This window comes from Zonotrichia albicollis, chromosome 3 (assembly GCF_047830755.1).
Source record: "Zonotrichia albicollis isolate bZonAlb1 chromosome 3, bZonAlb1.hap1, whole genome shotgun sequence".
Taxonomy (NCBI): domain Eukaryota; kingdom Metazoa; phylum Chordata; class Aves; order Passeriformes; family Passerellidae; genus Zonotrichia; species Zonotrichia albicollis.
In genome coordinates this window covers 95,086,402-95,108,856 of record NC_133821.1, presented here as the reverse complement: position 1 = coordinate 95,108,856, position 22,455 = coordinate 95,086,402, and the positions used below count along the sequence as shown (strand labels likewise).

Below are 22,455 nucleotides of genomic sequence, written 5' to 3'. Positions count from 1 at the left end.
CTTCTCTCTTGGATAACAGCTATTGTGTACAGACTACTAGAGTCATCCTTCTTTTCCTTGTAGAAGCCCTATAACACAATAACAAATCTTGATTTTCAGGAAGTCTCTAATCTGCGGAAGTCACATTGACAGCTCAGCTTAAGATACTGCTATGTTGGCCCCTTCAACAGACACACATATCAAGAACTTGTATGAAGAGAAGATATGAAAAAGAATGTAAAGGCAAAGGCACATAATTTATCTTAATTTTTAGTGAAAAGCTCTAATTACACTTTGCCTGAAATAGACTTTTCATTGTGATCTATTATCAAACTCAATTTTAGCTCTACTTGCAGAAGTAAAAAGGAGGTATTTTGCTTAATTTTATTTTCAAGTGAGGATGCAATACATGAAAATATAAGTACATATTCATATTATATATATATATATATAATATGGAATGCAAATACTGCACAGTGAGATTCTCCTGTTAAGAGCTGAAAGTGCTTTAAACATAAGAGCATCAATAGTAATATCTTTAGGGTAACAGAGAGTTATTTCAGTACAAAAGCCTGAAGAAGCCATGTAAATTGGTGTTTATGCCAGCATAATCAGGTATCATCTGTGGAAGCACTTTTAAAATTAAAACAGCAATTATAGTTGCATAAGGACTTGGACAGAAGCTTGTTGTATCAGCTTCCTTTTTCATTTCAATTAGGTGGTAACATAAAACAATTTTACTACTCCAAGTGCATTTTTCAAGCTTATAGAATAAACTGAAAGAATTTGGGCTGCTCAGAAAAAGAACATCATTGATAGAATGTAAAGCCAGGGAATAAGATTAATGTTTATGAAATATTTTCAGGAGATCATACAAGACCTGAATCTCTTTTTAATATATGGACAAGAAAGAAAAATATCGGTGGCCAGATATTTTTGCATATCCTTCAGAGTACTTTTAGGACTTCTCAGATTCTACACTGTATTAATAAAATAAGTGTAAGCTTAGTACTTACCCCCAGATGCATAATCATTGGGAAGTTCAGGGTAAAGTTTGTTTGTGTTCTTTTTAGCTGTAAGAGAAAATAAAGTAGTGACCTATGTGGCATGCTAATATATATTGTTATATTTTGTATACTGCTCTTCTGATAGAGTTCAATAGTTATTAAATGATTGCAGTTAACTAGGAACCAGTGCAGAAGAAAGAAATACAGACTTTGCCTCCCATCCTTAACCGGAGAATTACATTAACAAGAGAAGGTGCACAGTAAAGCTTCACTTTGAATGAAAGCACTTTGTTAAGACAAACTGTTAAAGAGGAAAATTCTGCCTCTTCTTCTCTACTCTAATGATTAAAAAAGATAATGACAACCTAAAGAGAAACTATAGTTTCCAGAAAAAAGAAGTTTCTAGAACTTGGACCACCAGTTTCTAGGACTGTTATTTTTACTAAGAAGTTTCATTGTACTGTGAGACTCCTATGTATCCTGTATCTATGAATATTTCCTTTGAATCACTAGATGATTCTGCAACTATAAAAATACTGTTTCTATAGCAGATCTGTCAGAGAGAAAAGATTTGTTAATATAAAACAAAAAACCAAATCCTTTAGTCTTTATCAGTCATGGCACTACATCCACATGCTTTCAGTGTTTGTCCAAGGAAGAGTATTTAAAAAACATTTTTATAGAGGCAGCTGCTATAATAACTGCATAGTGTTAATTAACTGTAATGCTCTAATTTTATGAAGATGATTAATTAGCCATTATCAAAAATTTTCACCTGGTGGTGTAGGTCTAACAGTGGGTTTAGGTGGCTCTGGTCTGGTTGATGGTCTAGCAGGTCGTTCATTTACCTAAAGTACACAATTTTTTTAAAAACATAGCATCATATCTGGACAGAGATTGTGATTTCAGAGCCTAGAAGTACATCTAGTTACACTGAAAAAAAAAAGAAAATTACTCTTTCTCCACTGAACTTGTAAGAACTCAAAAAGCATACTAAACACTAGTGATACACACATGACACTGAAGAAAATCACCATGGGTTTAACAAAGCTGAAAGTAAATGCCTGTCTATCAGTAACATCAACATCTGTAAGAAAATATCTTCTACAGTCTCAGTATTACATTATAAAGGTGATTGTTTGAATGGAAGACAGAAAAAGTAGAAAAACTAAGAGCATCCAATTTGCAATTAACTTGACTAAAAATACTTGATCAAACATTCCTAATCATCACCTCAGATTTGATAATGCACAATTACAAAACAAGGATACACTTTGCTATTCTGGAAGATGCAAAGCAAACCCAACAACATTCTTGTCCTCAAGAGCCTAGCAGGGAAATACTTGAACAAATGTTCCACATGCAGTAACTGACATGTGCTACGCCTTCAGTCATCCAACAGAGAAGTTAAAAATTACACATGAAGATCAGCATTGACACTGACTAGGAACAGCTTAGGAACAGGGAAAGCCTATGTGAAAAAGAAGCACACAAACCCTTCTTTGTTCCCTTACAGATTTTCCTGGATTATTTTTTTGCTCTTCATTTTCATACACTTCAGTAAAGGATGCTAGAGTTTCATAAAGATCATCTGCCTGAGCAGGGAAAGGCACGTCACCAAGTAGGATGGCACTAGCACGAATGTCCTGCCCATAAAACCTGACACAAAAAAAAATAAAGATTGCAGGTATTTGATTATTATTACATTTCAACTTCTAGATAAATTCATTTTGTGCAAATGCTCCCTACTGTCCATCCCTAGCCCTGGAATTTTCCTATTGATCACATGCTGAGAAATGACAGAACTATTTCAAAGCTGTAAATTTTGAAAACTGACCACAGCCCCCATTTTCCTGAAACACTTGGGAGGAGGAGGTAGAGAAACTGATTGAAGTGGAGCCCAGTAAGATGGAAAGTGTGAGGGGAAAGGTGTTGCTTTCTAGATTTGTTCTAATTTCTCATTATCCCATTCTCTTATTTACTGAAAATAAAAGAAACTAATTTCCCCTTGATGAGGTTGGAGTTTTTTTGACTGAAATAGCAATTGGAAAGTGATCTCACTGCCTTTATCTCAGCTTATGAGTTCATCATCATGCTTTATCTCTTCTCATTCTGTTGAGGAGGGGGAATGACAAAGCAACTGGGCTGGCATGTGGTGGCTAGCTAACTAAGGTCAACTTGCCACAGATAAATGATCCCTAAACATTTAGCATCATCTCAATATCAATTGCAAGATGTCTAAACCCTTGTCCCTCAAGAAATTCTAAACTAACATAGCATGTTTTCACAAAAATCACTTTTTCCAAAGTGAATGTGTCCTAGTTAATTCCATCACTCTGCTTTCACTGAACCTTAGATATTAAGAGAGCTTACTTGCGGTTCGTTTCTTTCCTTTCAATTAAACAGGTTCCTTCCAGAGATACGCCTGCGAACAGCCCTCGAGATTTGCAGTAGGTATAGACAGCAGCAGAGCTTCTCAGGGCAACATCCCCTTCTAAGTTTCTGGAAAGAAAAGGTTTTGGTTGATATTCTTCAATACAGTTTTGTAGCATGAACAGCAATTGTCTTTTTCTTTTAATCCTTCGTTTTATTGTTACCCTATTTTCAGACAGAAGCAGAGCAAAACATTGCCTCATATGAATGCTCCCCATTAGGTCTCTGAGACACTGGACTGTTCATGGTTTATGGCTCAAAACAATCAAGGAGGCTCCAGGGTGATTTGCTGAGGCCAGGTTTACATCCTTTGAGGAGAGGTGAGTTTGGGTGTGCAGTGAGATTCACACAAGACAGAGGCTGCAAGCCAGCCTGATGAGGCAAATCCTGCAAGGTGGGATGGCACCATTTATCGTGGTAATTGTTCTCCCTTACACAACTCCCAACCCCTTCCCTGGGGAAGGTCTGATGGGCATAACAGACTCAATGCACTGACAAGAGAGGCAGCTGCCATGTCTCAGAAGGGTTCACAAACCATCAAAGATCCCAAAAGCACCCTCAGACTGATTCCAGAGGCTTTACACCAAAGGACTGAATGTGATGCAAAGGGATGCAACAGATCAGAGCCTGTGGCAAGAGACACAGTCAAACTTCCCAACCAGGGGAGGTACCTGTGTGCTCCCAACCAGCCTGAACATATCCATTGAACAGGCATCCACTGAACTCTAAGCTTCATGGAGCCCTCATCACTGAGAAGACCAGAAGAAGAGATCAACAAGACACTGCTGGGATCCACAGAGAGGTGACATTTTCTACTCAATCTGTCTTTCTGTCACTTTTTCTTTCCCCTCTTCCTCTTTTTCTATTTTTCCTCTCTCTCCCCCCACTCACATTTACTGTTAAATAAAATCCATACTATTGACTTCAGCATATGGTCTCACTTGCATCTTATTTGAGCAGAGGCATCTCTGTAATAATTTTAATAACTGGATCTTAACAGCTTTCTCTGAAAACTATTAAGCCACACCTTAATCACATTTTAAAATTATCTGATTATGTTTGGACTGCTGACTGAAACTCTATTCAATATTTCCAAATCCTCCTAGACTTTATGGTCAGCACAAACACTTCAAGTAAGGCCTTACTGAGCCTCGACAGATTTGGAAGATTACAGTATTTGTCCTTCACAGGATCACATAATATTTTAGGTTTAAAGACAGTCATCTCTAAATGGATACAACAGCAAATTGAAAGAAGGTTGCTCTGGACTTTGTCCAGCCAGTCTTTAAAGAATTCTAAGGATATAATTCCACGGACACTCTGAGCAACCTGTATCAGCACTTAATTTTATTAATGTCAAATTTCTTTTTCTCATATCCAGTCAGAACCTTCCTTGTTTTAATATATGACTACTACCTCTCATTGCCTTGCCATGCACCCCTGTAAAGAACTGGAGTCTGTCTTCTTGGTGATGCCCTGTTGGGAACACAGCCTCAGAAGGTCTTCTCTCATCCAGGTTCAATAAACTGAGCTCCCCCAGTCTCAACATTCACATGCTGCATTTACCTGGCCATTTAGGTGGTGGTTCACTGCACACACTCAGGTTTATAAACAACTTTCTGCAGGGCTAAAACTCAACACAATATTTTAGGCACAGTGTACAAAACGTCAAGTAAAGGGGAACAATTATTTCCCATATCTACTGCTTACAGTCCTGTTGATGCAAGCCCCTACACTGTTCACTGCCTTTTCTGTCAGGAATCAACTGCTGGCTTAGCCCCACTGCCCACCAGGATCCCAGGACCTCCTCTGCAGGGAAGCTGCTCAGCCTGATAGGGGTGCAGAACTTTGCACTTGTCCTTGTTTAATTTCATGGGGTTTCATGTTGGATCTTTATACTCTCTAAGCCCATTGCTCTGAACGGTGGCTCCCTGAAGTGTCTTGGCTGCAAACCCTGGTTTGGAGTCATCCACAAAATTAAAGAGGATATTTTGCAACTGCTCCTCTAGGTCAGTGATAAAAACACCAAGCAGGAGAGGTCCTAGAAGAGTCTTCTGAGGAATTGTAAAGAAATCTGGCTTCAGACTTCAACATAAACCATTTACCATTGCTCTTCTAATGTGAGGATAAAGTTCTTCACCTGTTTGCTTGTCTTCCCACCCTGACACATATATCCCAGCTTGGACACAGAGATGTTGCAGGACAGTGCAATGGCTTTGTAGGGTCGATGATATTCACTGCCCTTCCCTGATCCACAGATCTCTCTCTCTCTCTTCTGTGCAATAAGTATCATCCTTTTATTGTGTTAGAAAAGACTAAAAACCAGCAGTAAAAACTTTGTAACCATAAAAAGAGTAGCCATAAAGAGACACATATTCCATAGCAGTGTCTGAGGTAGCTGGGCTTGGTTAGCCTGGAGAAGACTTGGGGCAAACCTAATAGCAAGCTTCCAATATCTAGGGAGAGGTAATCAAGAGTATGAAGCCAGGCTCTTAAAAGCAGCATATGGAGGAAGAATAAAATACTATTGACATAAACAGAATGAAGATATACTTTGACTGGATGAAAGGCAGGAGAGCTAAACAGTAGAGCAGGTTGTCCAGAGAACCAAGCAGTCTCTCTCATTTTCAACTGGAAAAAAGGACTGAGCAACCTGATCTGAAATCATAACAGACCTTGGTTTGGGCAGGAGGTTGTAGTAGCAGTCTTACAAGACTCATTTCCAAGTAAAATTATTCAGTGATTATTTCACCTCATCCTTCAAAGTAAACAGGCTTAACCCCTTAAAGATTTAAAAGCAATTATTTGGTGTAATTTTTGCTTACTATTGGGCAGATGTGTGGTGACAGAAAGTACAGACCCATATGTTATTAAAAATCATAGTTCTATCAGGCACAGAAGCACCTGTGCTCTTCATTGAGCCTAGCCAAACAGTCTCTGCAAAAGGAGAACAAACCTCAGAACACTTTTCTTCCACCAATAAATTACTTAATCAGGAAAGCAGAAATAAAGAAAAAAAAATTGATTGGCAAGTGCAATACGGCCCAGTCAGCACACATGTTGCCCAGGCTGTTCTGTAACATATAAAAAAAATGCCACATCAATGTAGCTTTTAAAAATTATCTTCCATATATGCCTATTAGGAAAACATATTACCCACCTCCCCAGAGGTCCAATTGCCACGGTAAGATTTCCTCCAAGTGTAAGATTTCCTCCTTTGGCAAAAGCTTCTACTGCTCTTTCATGATTCAGTATTATCACTAAGTCTGAGACCTATAAAATATCAAGTAAAAGTACTACACTTTTTAAGAAGAAAGAACAGCACAGGAGATGATTTTCCTTTCTTGTAAAGGATTATTTTGAAACAGCTTCCATGACACAGTTGATTCTTTTTCTGCAAGGTATTTTGAATGAAAAATCCTTTCAACTATTTTTTAAATCAAATTTGATTGATTTTTTCAAAATGGTGGTATGTTCACTATGTGAGAAACAAAAGCTATAAGAGAAACTCTATGTTAATTCAAAATTTCTAATTGACAATTTATTATTTTCCATGGCTTATGCAATTATGAAGGCACATTTTCAGATATGAATAATTTTGATCTTTCAATAATTAAACTAATAAAGGCAAGACAGAACTTACTAAACAAAAATTCCTGTCCAAAGAATAAAAAGCAAAAAGGATACAGTGCAATTGATAAAACTTTTTTTTCATGACAGGAGTTTTATATATCTGTGTGTGTGTATACAAATTAGTAATTAACTTTTTAAAACTTGAATATGAGATGTAGTTAGTTGCTTCAAGAAACTATTAAACCTAATAATTGAAGAGGTTGCAATATACCCAAGGACTACTGCACCTAATCTTTCATCTGATAGACTTGACTGAAAGCCAAGTTCAAGAAAAAAACTTTCAACTTACCCCAAATTCCAAACAGTGACAGCAGGGAATACAAGAGGAAATACCAGATTATTTGCAAAACAAGGCTGGCCTAGAAGTATTACATACAGCATAAGAGAGGTCTTTGTTATTAGCCCTCCACCCCATCCCAAACAAAAGATGGCTACAGGGGCAGTTTGTGCATCATCCAGGGATGGAGGGAGAACATCTGTCAGGATACTGCTTCCTCCTCTTACCCTTTAAGAGGATGAATCCATTGTTAAAGATAAGCTAATCCATAGTGAGAAAGCCTTCAAGGAAAACATTTATAAAATTTAAAGCTGGTCCTTAATTTGAAGTACCAAGTCACTGTGTCTTCTGAAGTGGGATCTCTGTCTTGTTTTTTAAAAACATCCATAAGTATCACTACAACTATATAATGAAATATAATCACTCCTGCAGGAATAAATTTCACCTAGTTTCTAAACAACTAACTTTATATAGGGCTAGAAGGATGCTGAAATGGGACTGTCGGCTCCTAAGTCACTCATGAGTAACATATTTTCTAGAACAAATAAAAAAGATTGTGTTATAATAATGTCAGTGAGGAAACAGCATTTTGTAAGCTGACTAAAATTTCAAATGAAGGGCACAGTATTACTCAGAGAAAAACTCCTCACAAATAGCTTCTGTATTGGAATTATTTGATTCAGTATCAATAGGAAATGTCTACATTATCTAAATTATTAGGTGGGGATGATTACCAGAAAATTTTCATAGAATAATCAAAACATGTGAAGACGCTTAAAAGGAAAGAAAAAACAAACAAAGCCCACAATAAAACAAACTCTGGGGCTCAAACTGAGCACTTTTTAATGCATTCAGATCCTGCAGTCCTGAAAACCAATGAAAATTCCTTATAAAAATTAATGATTTTGTATTCACATCATCCTTTAAGAAGTGCATGCAATCATGCCTGAGATCACACAGTGAACAATGAGGAGAGAACAAAATATTGATCTATTGCTCAGTATGTGAGTGCTGGCTGACTGGCTGCCGGGACAGGGATAGCTGGTTAGCTGTAGATGTACTGGGGGCTGCCATGGATCACCCAGATCATCCATACATGGATTCTTTTGAAGAGCAGAATGCCTATTGCAAGAGACCTTGTTGGCAGCAATCTGATTTTCTTTGGGAATCAGCAGAACAAAAGCTAAACAAAGAGAAGGATGAGTCTGGAGGCTAGCATGGGAAGCAGAGAAAAGATGAAAACATACAAGAGCAAAGGAGCTGAGAGGAAGAAGAAATGGGAAGGAGAGGCAGAATGCTGTTGGGGCTCAGCTCACCAGGGTTTCTCTGAATATGATGGGAGTCCTTTACTTAAGCATTTCTGCTGGCTGGAACTGGCTCCCTTTCTGTAATATTCCTTCAGGAGAGGTATCACCAGTTTTGGTGCTTTCAAACTGAAGGGTCACCTCAGTAACCACAAGTGTGAGTGAGAAATGTGTGAAATACAGTAACATTAAGTGGAGTCCATTTTAATCCAGTTCTCTTCTCTATGCTGTTGCTGGCCAGAAGGAGTCCCTGTGCCCTTTAGCAAAGCATTTAACACACTATCAAGTATAGGATGCTTTTTCAATTAACTTCAATTGTCTTATATGGGAACACTGACAGGAAGCTCTCTGTAAGTGAAAAATTCAGTCTGCTAGAAGTGAGAAATAAGGAAATTAGTGTCATGTCCCTTTTTTTCATCTAAATGTTTTCTAACAATTTGACTGATAGGAGGATCAAAACCCCTCTTTTGTTTGTCTTGCATAAATGGATTTCATAATAATATTTTTGTACTTGAAAGTAGATTCTACTGTCTCACTAACATTTAGATCTTTGTGAATGTATTTTAATTTCTTGCAAAAAAAGTTACCAACAAGTACTTCAAATGCAAAACCATACCTCAATTCCAATTTCAAATCCACCTCCAAGACCAGCAATTCCTATTGCAGAGGGAGCAGACCAGGCTGTTGCATAAAACAAGATAAATTTACAGAATTTTAACCATGTATTACAAGAAATACTCACTTCATTTTTACAGTTAAATATGCTAACAAACTCTCTATTTAAAACTATGTTCAAAGCCACTACAATAGAATCATAACTATAATGCTTTATCCTACAGGAAAGGATTTAAGAAGTACAAACACTCACAATCTAAACAATTCCTTGTTAAAAATTATTTATCATATACTTCATAATCAGATATAATCAATTTTTGTAATCAATTTTATACTATGCACTTTTATATTTCATTATTTTCCACAAAGATAATGGAAAGATTTGCATTTGGTCAAACAAAGGTACAAACACTTGAAAACAGCATTCACACCAAACACTGTCACCTGTCACCTACTTGCCTGACTCATCACACATCTCCTGTTTTATGCTGTAAAAAGAATAATGAAAAAATATATTTTTATCTTTTTTTTATTAACTTCCCATGAAGTACAAAAGGAAAATATCCACTTACTTCCATTAGGAAGACGAGCTAATACAATTCCACTTCCACCTCGAGCAGTCACCAAAAATCCAGCTTTGATAACAGACAAAACTGCAAGGCCTTTGGCTTTGGCTATTACGTGAGCTGAAAAAGCAAAATCATTGATTCAAGACCTTGTAAGAGAAGTTCTAAGAGAAGGGGAAAACAAAACTCAATATTTAACAAATATGAACACAAAAGTCAAATAATTGAAGCAAAAGCTGAAAGAAAACTTCGAAAAAAGTTGAACTAATAATGACACCTCCACCACAGTGAACTGGAAACCCAGCTGCAGTTCACATTAGCCTGTGACAATCCATACACTGCCAAACTGCTCCACCAGTCCTGATTAGCTTGTATAGAATTAGTTTGTTTAGTGCCACACACTTTGTGTGTGAGTACCTTTGGCAAGATAAACAGAAAACAGGCAGTGAATAACTTGACAACCATGTCTCCACAAATTTTTGGAGGAGTCCAAATTTAAATCACAGCAACACAGAGCAGGCTAACAAGCTTGTATTGTTAGACAGTGGCAAATACTGATGTGTCATCATCCTGCAAATCTTATTGCAGACCTTCCAGAACATAACAGTTAAGGATTTAAAACCACAACCAGCAACACCAGGTGGAGGAAGACACTAGGACAAGCACAGAGTAACAACTGCAAAAATGAAGAGGACAGCAGCAAATAAGAATGCTGAACCAGTATCAAAAGGAAATTCAGCCTGATTTCTTTGCTTCAACTTATTTTCATCTAGCTAATTTTAATCAACACAGATATTCAAGAGCTAGAGCTACTAAGACAGGTTCTCTCTTAAGAACATACATTTACAGGGCTGAGCATAAGTCAGTCTGTCCATCCTGGGGGAAGCCTTCCAATGCAGGTACCTTGTAGCAGTAAATATTCAAATGATCTCTCCCAGTAAGTACCAGTTGCCAAGAATACAGCAAGCTGAAACCCTTTACTTCCAAAATATTTTCAAAGAAGTTATAGCATCTGAAATTTTCATTCATCTCTAAGTTGTGGCCAGTGGAAACAGAGGGAATTGGTAAAGGCAGCATGACTGCAACACAGGGAGTGCTGAAGGTTTTAGCTGAATCAAAGCTAAGACCTTTCTAAAAATTTTCTTTTATTTTTTTATTTACTTTACTTTTTAGTATTTTCTTTACTCACGTGGTATGATTTTATCTGGTCCATTTCTGGAAGTTATTTCTGTAAATTCTCTTAGTATTTTAGCCGCCTTTTTAGCTTCTGATTTCAGGTTGGAAGGTATAGGGTTGTTCACTGAAAGAAATGAAAGAAACATGGTCAGTTTAGGATATCTACTTGACTAGACAGAATCAAGTACTATAAATTATTAGTATTCTGCAACATGATAAATACCATTTTATGTAGAAATAGTAATGTTTCACCTGCAGATCTGCAAAAAGAAGCCTTAGTGCAGTTAAAGAGATAAGAGTTAGTCTTGATTGTCACATCTACTAAAACCCCTCAGAGTTACCTAAATTATTCTTGTTTTCCTGTCTGAACATAACAACACTATTTTCAAGCGCTATTTTCAAACTGTCCAACTAACACATAAATATATTGCCAGACCAAAGATGCATCTAGTCTCACAGCACATCTCTGAAAAAATTAGTGACAGCATTCCCATAAAATTAGAATAATCTTCCTAAATTCACAAACATATAAAAAACAACGTGCATAGAGAAACAACATTCAGTCAAAAGTTAATTATTTTTTTAATTGGCATTCCCTGAACATTCATTCACCTCTTCACTCTAGACAACATTCCCACCTAAAACCAAGAAGGTGAGGACTAAATACATTTTAAAGTTCCATCAATAAAGCTTAGAGAGCAATTCAGCTCAGACAAAGTGAAGCACATAGCAGCAAGTCAGCCAGGTTTCTGTCCAGGCTCCCATGGCTAGAATATGAAACACCTCCATTTTTCAAAGAGAAGAATATTCCTCTGCTATGTTCTCCAAGCAAGATGGAAGATTCCAAGAAAAAGAGAGATTTTGAAAGCTGAATGTCTGGATTAGCATCCCCTGAAGCAGCTTGAAGAAGCATTTTGCTTTGGTGAAGATGCAGCAGGTAGAACCTTGGAGAGTTTGAAGTGACATCAGTCATCAGAAGGCTGTGCAGAAATATCAGCCTCTCTGGGAACAAAATGAAATGCATAGAATGTGACAGACTCTAAACCACGCTGCAGTTAGCAGAGTAGAAATATTAATTCTGTCTCCTAATAATCCCTTCTCTTTACAGAAAATTAAGATCATAGTCAAGACTCTGAGTGTGAAAGGAGAAGGTGGAGCTCTAAGGGCTCAGGATATTCTGAAAAGTTCTTGGCATGTTAATTTTCTCTGACTGTTACAGTACTAAAATTGTCTAATCACTTCAAGAGTTTTTAACATGAATTTCTTCTGTGGTTGGAAGGCTTCCCCAGGCTGGAATCTGGCTACATGGCAAGAGGAGAGGCCAGTGTAGCTCAAATAAAACATGAACTCACAATTGCTTTTGGTAGAATAACAAACTGGGGTGAAGCAAATGTCTCCTTTACTTCTGTTTTTGTACTTCACACTGCATTTTCAAGGTCAGAGGGCAAATATGACCAGCATGTTGTAAGAGAAAAATAAGATTTCTGTTTTTGCACGGAGATAAATTGAGGCAGTCCCAAAAAGCATATTGCAACACTGTTCTGCTCAGAAAGGCACAAAGAATAAACCTAGCATATTACAATTTGTAGCTAATAATTAACATTGTAATATGCAGTGCATGTCACTTTGCAAAATCAGCTGAACATTTCTACATGTAGGTTTTCACTTAAGATACTTTGCAAGCCTAGAGGTCTCGAGTTTGGGAAGGGTCACCTACCCAGTCTACCCAAAACACACATTTCATGGTACTTAACTTTTCACATGGTTCAGTGAGATTAGACTGTGGTAAAATGGACAGTTATGTGCCTGACCATGCAGGACTTCTAGCAAAGTGATCAAGACAATGAAAGTAAAACCTGTACACTGGAGATAAAAAACACCGGGGAGATGAAAACACTGGGGAGTTAAAAAAAAATACTGAGCAAAGCATTATCCAGCTTCTAGATTAGAGAAATAAAATAAACTTCTGTGCTCTTCTCATACTCTTCTTCCTTGTTTACCCATGCATTTTTTCCTCTCCTTTGCTTCTCTTTGGCTAATCTCAGAATTTGCAAAAGCATCTCCAATTATTCTTCCTACTACTAGAAAAAAAAAAAAGCAGCTCATATTTCATACACATTAGAAGAGAAATCCCTTAGCTAAATTCATTGAGAAAATGAGGTGTTTTCAGACCTGAAAGTCTGCTAACAGGAATAACAGAGTGAGGAAAAAATATAAAATCACAATACAGTTTTTGTAAGCATTTTCAGACTTCAGATTCAAAATTGCTGCAGAAAGATTTGATGGTTGCCAGAAAACACTGTGTGCATGCCACTGTGCACATAGGAGCTACTATTTATTGAAGACAATTCGAAGCTGAACTTCAGGAGTCACCAAAAGTAATACTGCTACTACCTCACTGTTCCTTCACCTCTCAATACACAGCTGGTTGCTCTGAGCAACCTGCCCTAGTCAAAAGTGTTCCTGCCTATTGCAGGAGGGGTTGGATTAGATGTCCTTTTTCCTTTCAGCCCAAATCATTCTATGACTTTGCTGCACTCTGATTCCAAAATCTGTATTTTAAAATACAAATTTTGCACAGAAAAATAGCATTAGTTAAGCAAATTAAAAATTAGGTATTTCCACTCCAACCTTTTAAAAGGTTTTTTTCGGTTTTTTTTCCCCCTTTTTTGTGTGTGTGTGTTTTTGTTTTGTTTTTGGTGGGGTTTTGTTTGTTTTTTTGGTTGGTTTGATTTTTGGGGGTGTTTTTTTTGGTTTTGGTTTTTTTTTGTTTTGTTTTTTTTGGTTTTGGTTTTTTTTGTGCCACATGGTGTGGGGTACCTTTATCACCAGGGAATGGAGAAACTGGAGAGATATTCATCCAGCTATACTCTACAAGAGCAAGCACAGGAAAACTTCTCATCCTCAACCAACAACAGAAACTTCACTTTCTCCCTGTATCACTTGTTTCCTGCATCATTATTTCTTCTGCATTCCTTGGATAGCTTTTCTTCTGGATTATTTAGGTAGTTACAGGAATTCACTCCTCCATTATCCCTTGCTTTTTCCCTTTCTGCCACAGACTAAAGTAATGCAGGATTATTTTTCTGAACTAAGACACAGCAGGTGGATTTGACAACTGCGTTCTGCCAATTACTTTGCATGTGGATAGACTTGTGCACTTTCAGAAGCTAAGAAATGGGTGATATTTCTAAAGCACAAGAGAAGTACAAAAGAGGTCGAACACGCTACTAACTGAAGAGCTCAAAGCTCCACCTTGTAGAGAATGGCTGCAAGTAAGATTTTAATGTAGACAGTAGTAAGTATGAAAATTAAAGTGACATTAATTGGCAAGCAAAAAAGGCACAGAGAGGTTTTAACAACAGGCAGGATGAATGAGCCACCTGATTATAAACACTTTCTTGCTGCAAACCAACCCAGTTACTCAAAGTGGTAACCATATGATTCTTCTCCCAGTGGCTCACTTTGAGCTCCTTTATTTACTTCCATAATGTTGTCTAGATATCAAGGAACTGGCAGAATGCCAGAATGCCAGAATGCCAGAATGCCAGAATGCCTGGCAGAGCCTTGAGGAACTGATGACCTGTTTAAAAAAAAAAAAAACCCAAACAAATCCACACCCTGACCTCAATTATGTATAATATGATCCCTGATAAGGCCTGGCTGGACTCCCATTTTGGTGAATGCTAGAACCACAGCAGAAGATATATAGTATTTTTATCACTGAGGGAAGGGGGAAGCTTGGCTTTCCCTCTTGGGCTATGCCACACTCAGGATTTTGTCAACAGAGTTCAGGATTTTATAAGGACAGAGACGACAATCAACACTAAAAAGGCACTTTAATGGTTCAATATATAGTGCATACATAGTATGGCTGAGGCCTGACCCTTACTGTTTAATTTTAGATCAATCAATTTCATAAAACTTTGTCCAAAGGCAATGAAAACTATTGGTTTTTTAGTAAAAAAACCCTAGTAAATAAAAAATAGCACAACTTTGTCAGATAATTCAAAACTATTCACTTTAAAAAAAAAGGACATACAGGTTTGCACTGTGGTGCAATGGTGGCATCTGTCCCAAAATACAACAGAAATAAAAAGAAATATTAGAGTGAAGGCAGAGGAGTACATTCTTGCTTCTATTTATTTAAATCACTCAGTAAACAGACCAAATTGTAAGTAGGATTTCTGTGACCTCAACAATTATTTCAGCTTCTGTTCATCTACCGAATTATCCTCTTCTTCCTCAAGCTTGCCTTAGGATTTAGTTTGCAAAATTAGTTCCTTAGAAATTCATTTAATATCACAAATCTATTGAAAAAATCATACAGACACATCTGCTTTTTAACAAAAATACTGTATGAAATATTTAGACATAAGCAGAATTTCCATGTTCCGTTTACCCCATCAATAACATACGTAATAACCCTGTAGCACTGTCTTCACTATTGGCTTTTAAGTATGCATATCTAATTGTCTGGTTTGTATTCAAGCGCTGCTCAGGAAAGAGGCAACCAGGAGCAATAAGACAATAACATCTATCAGGAGGATACACTGACTGATGGATTTGGAATGCCGTGACCAGAGAATGCTCAGCTGGGAGCAAGCTTCATTTGCACTCCTGCTTGTTGTTGAAAGGAGAAGATATTGAGCATATGTGAGTCAGCAACACAAATCCCATGGGGGAATATCACACCAAAATTGATTAACTGCTTAATTTGTAAGCTGATGAGGCAAGTGCGTCAGCCTCTAATTTACATTCTGACTAACAGTAATAATTTGCTGGCTGAACATTTGGTGAAATTATCTGAGCAAGGTGCATTAAAGAATAAATAAAGCCTTTTTACTTAAAAGCTATAACTAATTCTGATACAATCAAAATTATGCTGAATATGAACAGATAAAATAACGCCTAGTGGCATTACGAGAACCCAACCAACAAAAGTACAGTTTCAAAAAACAGATGACAAAGGGGAAACAAAGACTCACATGCACATTTCACACATATGCTGCCCATGCATGTTTGAGCTTTGAAGTATTTGGTGAAAAGTGGTTTTGTGGGTTTTTTTAGCTACAAAAAGAAGGAAAACAATGACAAATACCTCTATGAGCCCTATTCAGTCTTTGCTTTCACTTCTCTAAAACGTACAGAAACAGCACAACAATACATTAAGGCATAGCTGATTTGCAAATACCCATGGTTACATCAGGAACATCAATGCTAAAAGGCTTATATGAACAGAGAACATTCCAAATTATGTACATTCATAAACATGACAATTCGCATAGTCAAGAAAAGTTCAAGAACATCATTTTAATGGGAAGGAGAAACCTGAAAAACAAGACTGCACAGCACTGGAAAAGGGCCTAAACAAGAAATTTCAATTTGGCACTATAATTAAAGAGATTAATGCAATTTTGGTTCCACAAATGTGTAACAACATGATACTGTGGTAGCCAGCTCCAGCCCTGGGATTCATCTGGTACTTGGAATTCCTCGAACAGCATGCCAGATGTGCATTGTAGGCATTTTGCCCAGCCCAAGAGAATGTGATGCAATACAGAGGTGTGGAAGACAAGCAGCAGCCTATGCTAAACATGCCTCTGTGAGTCTCTATGATCTCCAACACTTGATGCCAGTGATTGAAAGCAAAGAATGGAGGTTAATGAATGTCAAGAAAAGATCTGTGGAGTTCAAGGAAATAGCAGAATAAGTTGAAAAGGAAAGGGATTTTAAAAAATAAGGGCAATAACAACTCTCTTTAGTTGAAATCCAGCAGACTACTATTGTCAGAGCCTGAGCTCCTTACTCCTGGTTTGAACCAACAGCAAAAAGCAGATACTGTTTCTTCCAGATTCCAAGGACCACGAACAAGAAAAGGCTCAGAATGTACACTTGGGACATCCTGCTTATGGCAAGGAGACTACGAAAGCAGTAGCAGGGAATGGGAAAGCATTACTGACACAATGGACAAGGTTGTACAATTCTAACATACACACCTTGAGAACAGCAAGGGAGAAGTAGAGCTGAAAAGCAGAAAACAGGGCCTCTCTACAGTGAAGTTTTGTACTATGCTCATGTATTTCTGCCATGATCTTTATCACTTGGATTCATGAAACTTTACCAGCTTCCTGCTCATCACCAACACTGGTGTGAGAAATCAGTGATCTGTCAGAGATAACAGTAGGAGTTATGGCAGGGTGCACGTACCACAGCAAGCACTACATGGCTGCAGAGTGGCAGCTGAGCTGCACTGGAAGACTCTAATGTGTGCTTTCACAACCCTAATGCGTTTTATACCGTGACTACACTTTCCTCCTTCCCCACCCTGGATTACAAGTTGTTTACTGGGTGGCATTGCATTAAGCTGGCGCTGGTAGTGGTGAGAGAGGCAGAACAGATCAGAAAGGTCTGCAGAACCTGCAGCTGACAGCATACAGAAATCAAGGAGTTGGAACTATTTTAAGGTTTACCTAAGACAGATGGAAATATATTCTGTCCAAAGACTCTGGTGAGAGGAAGTAAAAAAGTGCTTAAAAATAAAGCTGAAAATGAAAAAAACCCCCAAACCCACTCTTACCCATGTTAAAACCAGCCTGTTTTTCCTTGTTTTACCTGCAATAACCTGCTAAAATTAGCTGCTGACGACAGCCTGTGTCCAGGAAAAACCTCATGAGCATACTGAAGTTACAACTAAATTCAGCCTTCAAGAACTCAAATATGCAAAAGGAATGACACATAACAGAGGATAGCTCCTTCTCTAAAAGGAAAACAGCCCAGCAAGTCTATATTTCAGAGGAGAATCTCACAGACATTGCTATCAATATAGAAAGCTGAGATATTTACAGTATTTTGAAGAACTTTTTGATGGAGAACATTATAATTAGAAATTATAATAATATTTGTGATTATGTTTCCACAATTATATTCCACAATTACATTTCCACAGTTACATTTCCACAATTACATATATTTATGCATTTAAACCACAGCAATTTGTGTGGAGGGAGGAATAACAAGTGCCATTAATACTTCTGAAAACCTTTACGTAAACTTGCATTACATCTGTATGGTTACTGCAAGACAGCTAAGTCAGACAATTAGAGGTAACACAGGCATCTATGTTTGGACTTTGGCATGCAAATACACAGTCTGAAATAAACCCAAATTATAAAGAATCATAAGTCTTTACTGGGAAAAGAACAATTTCAAACACAGGAGGCCTTTCATTGATAGAAATGAAGTAATGGAGATAGATGAGCAGATTTCTTCCCTTGTTCTCATCTCTAGAAGTCTGTAGGTTTGAGTTTTGGGGGTTTTGTGTGTGTGTGTTTTCTTAGGGGTTTTAAAAATATATTACTATAAGTTATGGAAATTAAAACACTTCTGTTGTAACTCTAAACCTGGAGAGGCAAGCTGCCTCACCCCAACTTGCATGTGCATTATGTCTACCATTAGCTAGTACTCCAAGATGAGTAATTCTTCACAGAGAATCATTGAATGGTTTCTGTAGGAAGGGACCTGAAAGATCATGCAGTTCCAGCCCCCTGGAATGGGCAGGGACACTTTCTCCTAGACCAGGCTGCTCAAAGTCCCACCCAATGTGGCCATGAGCACTTATACAGACGAGGCATCCACAGCTCCTCCAGGCAACCTGTTCCCAGTGCCTCACCACCCTCACAGTAAAGAATGCATTCCTGACATCCAACTTGATTCTTTCCTCTTTTACTTTAAAATTGCTACCCCTTGTTCTGTCACTATCTGGGTAAAAAGTCACCTTTTAGGCATCACTTCTCTCCCTGGAGCTGTCTCTTCTCCATGCTGAACAAACCCAGCTTTCTCAGCCTGTCTCTATAGGAGAGAGGCTGCATCCCTTTGATCATCTCTGTTGCCTTCCTCTGAATTTTCTCCAACAGGTCCACATTTGCCTTGTGCTAAGAACTCCAGAGCTGGAAGCAGCACTCCAAGTGGGGTCTCACGAGAGCAGAGTGGAGGGGAAAAATCCTGTTCCTTGCCCTGCTGCTCAAGCTGCTTTGGATGTAGCCCAGGGTGCAGCTGGGTTTTCTGAACTGCAGAGGCACATTGCCACATTGCCAACTCACGTCCAGCATTTGTCTGCCAGAACCTCCAAGTCCTTCTCAGTAGGGCTGCCCTCAATGAGTTCCTCTCCCAGTCTCTACTTGCATCTGGGATTGCCCTGACCCAGGTGCAGCACCCTGTACTTGGACTTGCTGAACTTCATGAGGTTCTCATGGTAGCACTTCTCCAGCTTGTCGAGGTCCCTTCGATGGCATCCCATCCTTCTGCTGTATCAATGGCACTGCTCAGCTCCATGTCACTTGCTGAGGATAAACATTGAATGTAGATTTAAGGCTTCCTGCTATTACTTTTTTAAAGGAGTAATTAAACTTCATGGTCAAGTTTTTAGGCTGTTGTCCTCTAAGCACATATATTTTGTAAATTCAGGCTTACAGAGATATAAATGGAGATGTTAGCTGATGACTTTTTGGAAAGCAAAGCAAAATTTATTTGAAATGCTGTAACTATATAAAATAATGCATCTAAAATAAGTTTAGGCTTTTCACAGGCTATCTGATACAAGTTTTATGGTATGAAATGTGATAAAAGTAATAATCCTTGTTAGCTGTATCAGTGTGACTATTGTCATGCATGGTGTCCAAATGCATAAAAGATTTTTGGTCAGCTCTAGTGTTTACAAGTTGCCTTTTCAAATCTTGCAACCAATTATGTATGCACTTTTAGATAATGAGAGCTCAATATTTTTCACATGAAATATTCATTTTGTTAATGGTAAAATAATACTACAACACATAAAAAAACATGCCCCATTTCATCGTAGCATAATTTTTAAAACTTTTCTCCTCTGAGAGGAAAGAACCAATTCAAACACAAAGTTGATCACTTTGTAACTTTATGTGGTATCAGACCTCAGTCCCATGTTGAATTAACTACTTCCTTGTGAAAATTCAAGGAAAAAAAATCCCTGTAAAACAGTCTCCTGCATTATCAAAAGCATTTAACGACTTGGGTTCCAAGCAGTTTTTGTACAGAAGTCAGCTTTGAGAAAATTCTAATTAGAGATGCAGAATTTCCTCTCATCTCCTATTATGATGAAAGTTGGAACACCTGAGGGTAAAATGTGAGTGACAAAGCTGAAAAATGTACTTTAAACAAAAATGTGTTTCCCTTGTAGATGCAAGATGTTTTAACTAGATGATGTTCCTTATTTCTAAGGAACTGTGGCATGTGAAGACAGTTGATACCTGCTGGAGGCACAGAGGATTTGTTCCAAAATGCACATTAGACATCTGTTCAGATGCCCAGGAGGCAGAGTAGTGGAATACCTGTGGCTAAAAGTCTTCAAAAATTCTTACAACTTTTAGCAATTGCAAGAATACTAAAATCCCAAGCCCACAGTTCTACAACCAAGTTGTAGCCTTTGAACTAGAAGAAAGGATAAACACAAGTGGCATGAGGAAGAAACCACTCCATTTGTGCAAAAAGAATCATAAAACATCATTTTCAAGAATACAGAGATGACAGTGATGTGCTCTAAATCATGCATAAAAGGCAGAGTTGTGCTGGGGGTTGTCTGAGACTCACCTGTGAACTCTAGCAAGAATTTGTACTACAAGAATTGCAGGCTTTGGCTCAAAACAAGCCACCACATCCATCCACCCTACACCCATGCCCCAGGATGCTGTCCACTTGAAACTCTTCTAGCAAGTCTTTCATGTACACTTATTATAATACACTGGATGTGTAAACAATTGGCACCAAAGAGGTTCTACCCAACAAGTACATAAGAAGCACAACTGAAGCTAAGTCAGAGCTCCAAATTCAGTTCTACCTGTCCCGTGTTATCTTCACACAGGAGTTGGTATGATATGTAAAATTCAGACAGTGGGGTAAGGGGAATATCCCAAAGGGAATCTTAATTCTGACTTGCTAACTGTATTTTAATAATGAAGAATAAACTTCAAGGCAACCCAAGCAGATTAACATTATTACCCTTTGCACATGAAAGCTTTAACTAAAACAAGGCTATTTTTATACAGAAATCCTAAAAACCATCTAGTTTATCTTCTCACAAGGCCAGAAGTACAGAGAGAATAAAAAGTAAGATGAAACCCAGATGTACAGTACACAAGAGCCTTCTATGCTACCATGAAAAAATATTAACTACCTAAATAAAATATAGACTTTGCTTATTTCCCAACGAATACTTAACACTTCTGACAAGAAAACTATCACCATCATTCTGATTGTCTCATTTCCACACTTCATAGATGTCCCAATTCACTATGTGCATGAATCAAATCTAAAAAGTCACCAATTCCCACAACTAATTAATTCCTACAATTAATCACACAAGAAACATTTATTCAAGCTAAAAGGAATAAACCTTTAAGAAGTGAAGGTGCTTGATATTTATTAATCACGAATTGGAAGAACCCTAGCTCTTCCTAAATTCTTAAATTATCTTGTTCACAAAAGCATTTCCTCTCCACTAAGTCATACAGTTTATCCTTCATAACAGCCCTGCATTAGAGGATCTTTTACAACAATGCAATAACTGTTTCAAAAGCCCCCAAAATATGGAGAGCTTCTTACACCAAAAAAAGCAATTCTTAATGATGAGAAACCATGACACTGTGGACAACAGTGAATTGTGTCACAGTCCATTTCAAAGGTGTGAAGTTGCCATTAGCTGAAGAAAGCAAAACTGTGCCTCTCTTCCACTGCTGAGGGCTGAAAATGACAGAATCATTTAGGTTGAAAAACACCTCTGAGACCATCAAGTCCAACCTCAGACCAACCACCACTTTGTCAGCTAGACCACAGCCATAAGTGTCACATCCAGTTTTTCCTTGAACACCTTCAGGGATGGTGACTCCACCACCTCCTTGGACAGCCTGTTCCAACGCTTGACAATCCCTTCAATTAAGACTGTGGAATAACACCTAAGGATCCTCCCCAGTTCCCTCCCAAAGACAGGGAAACATGAAAGACTTTGTCTCAAAATTACAGCTAGGCATGGGCCTACATGTGACATGCACAGCCTCAAACACAGGGTTTTATAGGAATTCCAGGATGGCCTCTCAAAGCACTCCCTTCTACACGGAGCCTCACCCTCCCACACCCACAAACACAGGAACGGGGTTGGAGAGGGGGAATCCACTTCCAATGTCGACACCACAAGGGACTGCATGGGACAGAAAGCAGGACTGAAGGCATTCTGCACTGCTCACTTACATAATATAGCAGAGCCACATGTGAGAATGCCACAACTGACTCATGTTGCCCTCCTTTGCCAAGGCCATGTCTGACAGGAAAGCAGAGCCCTGGCCCCTCCTGGCTCCACCACCTCACACCCTGACCTGAGAGCCGGCCTGACAACAGCACGATGCTGCAGGCACAGGGGACAAAAACCACATTGCTGG

General features: G+C 38.2%; 1 protein-coding gene across 4 annotated transcripts in view; it reads right to left on the bottom strand.

Annotated features, from left to right (window-relative positions):
* The window catches only part of SH3YL1 (SH3 and SYLF domain containing 1), a 45,675-nt gene that overhangs the window by 21,848 nt on the left and 1,372 nt on the right, over positions 1–22,455 (bottom strand). For 3 of the 4 annotated variants that reach the window (XM_074538157.1, XM_026794794.2, XM_005489150.3), the window contains exons 2-9: positions 11,004–11,114; positions 9,821–9,934; positions 9,250–9,314; positions 6,580–6,692; positions 3,360–3,488; positions 2,483–2,645; positions 1,762–1,834; positions 996–1,052 (exon numbers count right to left, since the gene is read on the bottom strand). In XM_074538157.1, the coding sequence (XP_074394258.1) occupies positions 996–1,052; positions 1,762–1,834; positions 2,483–2,645; positions 3,360–3,488; positions 6,580–6,692; positions 9,250–9,314; positions 9,821–9,934; positions 11,004–11,114 (825 nt within the window). The remainder of the gene's footprint in view (positions 1–995; positions 1,053–1,761; positions 1,835–2,482; positions 2,646–3,359; positions 3,489–6,579; positions 6,693–9,249; positions 9,315–9,820; positions 9,935–11,003; positions 11,115–22,455) is intronic. The other variant, XM_074538158.1, reaches the window with a different exon arrangement.